This window comes from Eurytemora carolleeae, unplaced genomic scaffold (genome assembly GCF_000591075.1).
Source record: "Eurytemora carolleeae unplaced genomic scaffold, Eaff_2.0 scaffold121, whole genome shotgun sequence".
In the NCBI taxonomy this organism is placed as follows: Eukaryota; Metazoa; Arthropoda; class Copepoda; order Calanoida; family Temoridae; genus Eurytemora; species Eurytemora carolleeae.
Window position 1 is genome coordinate 387,997 of NW_019396146.1, and position 7,013 is coordinate 395,009.

A 7,013-nucleotide genomic window follows, 5' to 3' on the forward strand; every position below is an offset into this window, starting at 1 on the left:
GGGGGGGTGGTTGTATAAGTGACAGGAGGGATCGACTCTCAAGGAAATTACCTTTTTTGTTTACAGAATGTTTGCTTAACAAACGATATTTTCAGATATTAGTTTGTGTTAATAAAATGTCCGGGGAAGCTAAGAAGCGTAAGTTTGCCGGGAAAGGAAAGGGAAAAAAGGAAAATGATCTCATTAATGGTATTATTGAACCAGGTATTTGCTCTACATACAGAGGTTAACAGTTTTGAAAAGCACATCACTCCATTTTTTTGTAAATTATTAATTTCCTTTAGACAACAATTTTATATTTAAATATAAACCAGCTACCCCCTTCAATTTTGTGGCTGTTTATCCTGCAGTTCACAGTGTAGCTGTTTTTTTCTCACCCAAATGTTTTATGCATCTCTTAATTTTTGATTTTATGTGATAACTCATAAGTGTTACTGTTCAGCTATATCTTCTAAATATAATGAAGCTCTTCGCTCATATATATTTGTATATATATATATATATATGTTAGCTATAGCTGGCCAAACGGCTGGACCAAATGGGCGGAGGACATTTTTGAGGAAACCCATGGGTACCCTAGGGGTAACATAGACTTAAAAAAATATTCAGACTTAAAAAAATATCCAGACTTAAATATCCAGACTTAAAAAAAGGATATTTTAAGATTTTTTTCTTAAATTCCACGGGCAACGCCGGGCACTTCAGTTAGTGGAATATATAATATATTACTAGCTGAAAACCTGGCGTTGCCCGTCGAAAAAAAAAATCGATTTTTTAGCCTATGTTAACACCCACAGGTTTCCTTTAAAAGTTTCAGCCAATTCGGTCCAGCCGCTTACATATGTACAAACATATATATTAACAAGGCTTTTAATTGCACGGCTTTATATGTGAGCATCTTCTCTTTGAAAAGTATTAAAGAAAAGTTTGCGGATTTTCTAACGTTTTTTCGCTTATTTTCAAAATTTTACAAAAATAAAAAACTGTTAAACACAAATATTTGAAATTTTATTATTTATTAACCTACCTTGGGTCACATGAGGTCCCACACAAAATTTGGGCCCGTTTGGTTCCGCCGTTTTGACTTTTATTAGATTCAAACAGACAGACAAGCAGAGCATATATACAGATGAGGCTGATATATAGACTAATACACAAACGTCATACATACAATTATTACGCTTTGCTTTATTTAAAAGATTGAAGTCAAAATTTTGGTTTATCGACTCAAAAACTAGTTTTAAAAACGTTAGTCAAGATTTATAAGATTTCAGATTTAACTGTTATATCTCAGTTCCTCGATTTTTCAATTCTTATAGAATTAAATCAAATGAGTTATCTAAAAAATGATAAATTCCGGCTTTGGATCCGGGTTCACTCTTGGATACGGATCCGCAACAAAATGAAATTAATTCTTTGAATTTATGTTAAAATTTAATATTTAGGAAGAAGTAAAGGGGGATTATCGGACAGTGGTCCAGGGATCTGTGTTAAAACAATGTTTATTATTATTTTTGCTTCCTTTACTGTTGCAGCAACAGTATTTTTCACAGGGTACAGGTGAGAACTTTTAAACTTTTCTTTAAATCAGATATTTAATAATAGAGGTGTTTTAGTTCTCTTCCTTGACAGAAGTATATTTATTTTAAAAATTTTATTTCACTCTTTTTGTGAGTAATCTGTTTTCTTCTACATATGGGAAAATTTGGACTTGAATTTTTCAAATTCACTGTAAGCGTTATTTCAAGTGACCCTCCTAGCATAGTTGGCATTGTTCGATTTACAACGGTAACCTTTAAAGCTTCTTCTAATCAAGAATGAATAAGAACTTTGAAGTTTTTGTTTTTGAAAAATAGAATTTTGTGTTTGTGGTTTCTCTGCAACATCAGTTACTTGCGCATTTCTTGCTTGAAAGAAATGACTAGAGTAATTATGAGAACTATAAACAATTACGTTATCTTCCACATTTTTGATCAGATTAAGGATTCAAGGGTACTGATGTAAATCGGGCATTGCCATATTTGCATGGAGGGGCAGTCCAGAGGTCTATATTAGTTGTGAGACTCATATTTTTTTCCCTAAATCCACAATTTCAATTAAAAACTTTTGGATTTTAGTTGTATAATGGAGCGTTTTGGGGTCCTAAAAAAGTCAACCAACTTCAAGGTCCCCCTCTTGAGTTTTTTAAACATTTCTGATGCTGTTTTAAAAAAAAATAAAAATGGTGGATTTTTCCCTTTCCTCTTCCTCCTTTTCCCTTTCCCCTTCTTCCTTTTCCCTTCTTTCTTGCCCCTTTTCCCTTCTTTCTTGCCCCTTTTCCCTTCCCCTTTGCCCCATTTTCCCTTCCCTCCTTTTGCCCCTTTTCCCATCCCTCTTCCCTTTTTTCCCTATCCTCTTACTATTTTCCGTTTCCTCTTCCCCTTTTCGCTTTTCTCTTCCCACTTTTTTCTTCCTTTTTCCCTTCCCCTTCCCTTTTTTCTTTTCCCCCTCCCTTCCCCCGTTTTTCTTTTTTGTTCATTTTTTCCCCAAACCCAATGAAAGCTCATATTTTTGAGGGGGTGGGGAAAAACAGAAAATATACACTCCTGAGGATCACTTAAAATTTCATTTGCAGTCCTTTCAAGCTTTTATTAAATTTTATCTAAATTTATTCAATTTTTTATTATGTAATAATATGGGGGTAAATATCAATTAAAACGTCGGTAACATCGGATATTAATATTTAATTACAGGGGTATTAATTTCTTTTTAAAATATATTTCCCGGGCGGAAATTTTTCTCTGTAGGAAATAATGTTTAGAAATATTGAGGGGGGAAAATTGGACAGCAAAAAGCAAATTTCTTCTACTCTTCGCTCAAAAATTTTATTTTTTTCGTTAAAATAATTTGTTCCCAATTCAGTAAATAAAAGTTTTTAAAAAATTATTGAGCACTATGGAATCATAATTAACTTCTGGGGTCTAAACTATTTTCAAAGAGAGATCGAGGGGGGGGGGGGGCGGAATGATTAGTCAAGAAAATAAACACTTCTGAATCATCTTATGTTCACCTTAACATTTTTCATCATTAACAGTTGTTATTTTTAGACAAGGGGATTTAAATGAATTGATGGGGAAAGTTCCCCCTGAAGTGTGGGAAGCTAAATCAGTTGTTGAAACAGAGTTCAATAAACTAACGGCATCAGGTAATTAAATTCATAGGTCATAGAGTACATTTAGTTACAGTACATAGTAATTTGAAGAGTAACCCTAGTGCACAGTACAGTACATAACCTATCATAAGACCAATTGTTTACTATGCAGTACATCTATTGTACACTACATGTCAGTACATATACGCGGTACATACAGTGAGAACCAAAAACTCTGGATTAGGAAGGTGACAAGCAGCTAAAGTATATTGGATGTTTGAAAAAAATGCATGTTTATAAATCTATGATGTAAAATAATGGGCCTGTTTCCACTGCACAATTCTCTCATGTCTCATGTTTATTTGACTAATTGAAATCTTAGCTTGCATCTAAACGTTGTTTTCCTATCCCAGAGGTTTCTGGTTCCTATAGTACACATTTGATTGATTAATTGATTGTTATTGATTGATTAATTGATTGATTTGAAGATTGATTGTTATGTTGATTGATCGATTGTTATGAAGATTGATTATGTTGATTGATTTGGGGATTGATTGATTGATCAGTCACCCATATTGATCAAGTAAAATGTACAGTGTTACAGTAAACAATACGGTATTACTTATTTTAAACATGAATTGTGAAGATTTGTTATCATGTTATATCAACACTGTCAAAATATTTTTTTAACTTAAACATGCGTTAGTTGACTTAAATTAATTAAAATTGAATAGGAAACAAATGAAAACTTTGACATCAAAAGGAAACTATTTCCATTTTTTAAAAACATTTCAAATTCCTAATTTTCCTCAATTCAGTGAATAAATCCCTCCAAACAAAATTTGGGAGGGGGAAGAAAAATTATTTTTTTGAGATAAGATACATTCCTGTCTAAAATATTTCCTAAAATGGATGAACAAGTTTCAGAATATTATTTTCAGATCTTATTTTGAAATAATTTGTTTTTATGAAAATAGAATACACGAAAGTTTCGTAGAAAAAATAGGGTAATAACATTTTCTCATTTTTCAAAATAATCAATTTTGTTCAAAAAATAGCTTCAAAAAACAAACAAGCCTACGAAAATGATAATGAAAGGGTAAAAATAACGTAAAATGAAATCAGGAACATCCAATTTACAACGGTACTCCTTCATTTTACCAATATTGTGACAGGTATCGTGGTTAATCTAAATTGAACAACGATCTGACAATTTCCTCCATTGTTTTTGAAACAGAAATGCGCACTTAACTCCAACACTCCAATGAAAACTCTATGCATTCCTGATCAGAGAAAGCTGCCGAGGGTTATGAATAAAACATGGTTCTCTTTGCCTGGAGATTCATTTGAAATTACGTCTACAGTCCCTTTAAATCTAATTTTTAATATTTAAGTTGGAAAGACGGTTGGACCGGGTTGGGAGAAGTTGAAGAAGGAATCTGGTCCCTACCTGGAGAAGGTTAGAGTCGGAGCTGCTCCCGTCCTTGATCAAGTTTCAAGTGCTGCAGGAGCTGCAAAGGTTCAACTAGTCCATGTAGCAGACGCAGTTCTCAGGAATATTCACATTAATATATAAAACGAATAAAATGGGGATGTCAGAGGAGGGGGGGGGGGGTTAAGAATTGAGGATAGGGTTTAATTATAGACGTTTGTGTATATAATAAAGCTCTTCGCTCATTAATATGCAAGCTAAAGCTGGCCAAATGGCTGGACCTAATTTTAAACAAGATTTCGTCATTTTTAATAAGTTGACATTTATTCAAAGTTTTTCAAAATTCCACGGGCAATGCCGGGGATTTCAGCTAGTTATTAAGATGCGATGCAATGCAATGCAATGCAATGCAATGCAATGCAATGCAATGCAATGCAATGCAATGCAATGCAATGCAATGCAATGCAATGCAATGCAATGNGAAGAAGCAGCTGCAAAGAAGGCCGCCGAAGAAGCAGCAGCGATAAAGGCCGCCGAAGAAGCAGCTGAAAAGAAGGCTGCTGCAGAAGCAGCTGAAAAGAAGGCTGCTGCAGAAGCAGCTGAAAAGAAGGCCGTCGAAGAAGCATTAGCGAAGAAGGCCGCCGAAGAAGCAGCTGCAAAGAAGGCCGCTGCAGAAGCAGCAGCAAAGAAGGCCACCGAAGAAGCAGCAAAGAAGGCTGCCGAAGAAGCAGCCACAAAGAAGGCAGCCGAAGAAGCAGCAGCAAAGAAGGCAGCTGAGGTAGCAGCAGTAAAGAAGGCTGCCGAAGAAGCTGCAGCAAAGAAGGCTGCCGAAGAAGCTGCAGCAAAGAAGGCCGCTGAAGATGCAGCAACTAAGAAGGCCGCCGAAGAAGCAGCAGCAAAGAAGGCAGCCGAGGAAGCAGCATCAAAAAAGTCTGCTGATGAAGCAGCAGCAAAGAAGGCCGCCGAAGAAGCAGGAGCAAAAAAGTCTGTTGAGGAAGCAGCAGCAAAGAAGGCCGCCGAAGAAGCAGCAGCAAAAAAGTCTGTGGAAGAAGCAGCAGCAAAGAAGGCCGCCGAAGAAGCAGCAGCAAAAAAAGCTGCTGATGAAGCAGCAGCAAAGAAGGCCGCAGAAGCAGCAGCTTCAGCTAAGAAGGCTGCTGATGAAGCAGCAGCTAAAAAAGCAGCAGAAGATGCTGTCCTGAAGGCTGCCGAGGAAGCAGTAAAGAAAGCAGCTACTGAAGCTGGAGCAACGAAGTCAGCTCCTGAGGATAGAATAAATGCCGCTGCAGATATAGCTTCTAAAAATAAGGAACTGGAGAAAGAAGCGATGAAGCGGGCGGAGGAAGAATTGCGAATGGAACGGCAAATCAATAAACTTAATGAGGAGGCGCAAAGCGAACTCAAAGCAAGACAAGCTGACGCGGAGAAAAGGCATAAGGAAGCCAAGGCGAATCTGGAGAAGAGCGGAGCGGAGTTTGTTGGTAGAGAGGAGTTCGAGAAGTTAAAAGCTCGTAAACAAGGAGCATGAAAAATATATTCTGAACCGTGTCAGATAACAACTTTATAAACAAAATTTGTCTATATTGAATCCACTATCCCTAAGATCTAAGATAGACACTATTTTAGAGGTTTAAAGGATATGTACCAAGTGTCGTTTAAAAGACAATTAACACGAGCATTTCATTTCTTAAAATTTCGGGATTAATACTTCTTGTATTAAGTGAAGAATAAAGATCTCCCGAAATACTCGTACTTGATATGTGTAAGTAGCACCAACTATAAACTTTTCTATTTTCTCTAATATGCGACATTGAACATCGTAATGAAATCGCCAAATTAATTGCCAATCGTTCAACTCGACCTCTATTAAGTCCTTGATTTTTGTTTTTACTGGCCTACAAACAAACGTTATGATATGTGTGCTCAATTAAGAATATTGTTTGCAGAGATATGTATATTTCAGCTAAAAAACAGTTATTTTTTAACCCTGTTGAATTTCCGTAATTTTCTTTTTTCTATGCTGTTGCTTAAATCCGCAAGCCACTACTAAAGACAACCTTTTATTTTAATACAAAAAGAGAGAGTACTCGCACAATTTTTTATCTGAAAGGTTTATAGGTTTACAATCGTGCATCACTCTTCAGAGCTTTGTCCAGCCTCAAGTGAAAATAGGAATTTCTGCCCCAATATGTAGCTTTGTATTATGCTCTTTTTTAGTTAAATCTTAACATTCTCGAAACTTCTGTTGAATCTCCTCTGTTAGCATTTCAGGAGCTTTAACGTGTCTTATTACTAGGGAAGCCGTAATATATCGTAACTGTTCTTTTCTACACCATTGCTTTCAAGGTTGCAATTTCCAACAATAATAACTTCACTTAAAAAACGCGTGATTGTGCTAGGCAATAGTTGATAATTTTCAGTGAAAAACTACACTGGATCGGTCTACGGGGAGGG

General features: G+C 36.0%; 2 protein-coding genes across 2 annotated transcripts; both read left to right on the top strand.

The window, feature by feature from the left end:
• The first annotated feature begins 77 nt into the window (after positions 1 to 77).
• LOC111696318 (uncharacterized) lies at positions 78 to 4,706 on the top strand. The gene is made up of 4 exons (XM_023465889.1): positions 78 to 204; positions 1,446 to 1,560; positions 3,087 to 3,184; positions 4,525 to 4,706. Exons 1-4 carry the CDS (start codon positions 117 to 119, stop codon positions 4,704 to 4,706), a joined length of 483 nt encoding a protein of 160 aa, XP_023321657.1. The 5' UTR covers positions 78 to 116.
• A 328-nt stretch (positions 4,707 to 5,034) lies between these two features.
• On the top strand, positions 5,035 to 6,472 carry LOC111696319 (axoneme-associated protein mst101(3)). The gene has a single exon (XM_023465890.1). The coding sequence runs from the start codon at positions 5,035 to 5,037 to the stop codon at positions 6,085 to 6,087; it is 1,053 nt and encodes a 350-aa protein (XP_023321658.1). The 3' UTR covers positions 6,088 to 6,472.
• Positions 6,473 to 7,013: the final 541 nt, after the last annotated feature.

Bases quoted from the DNA above. Each gene is read 5' to 3' on its own strand.
- LOC111696318 (XM_023465889.1), top strand. From the start codon at position 117: ATGTCCGGGGAAGCTAAGAAGCGTAAGTTTGCCGGGAAAGGAAAGGGA. The intron at 205-1,445 runs GTATTTGCTCTA...TTTAATATTTAG, and splicing joins TAATGGTATTATTGAACCAG to GAAGAAGTAAAGGGGGATTA. The intron at 3,185-4,524 runs GTAATTAAATTC...TTAATATTTAAG, and splicing joins CAATAAACTAACGGCATCAG to TTGGAAAGACGGTTGGACCG.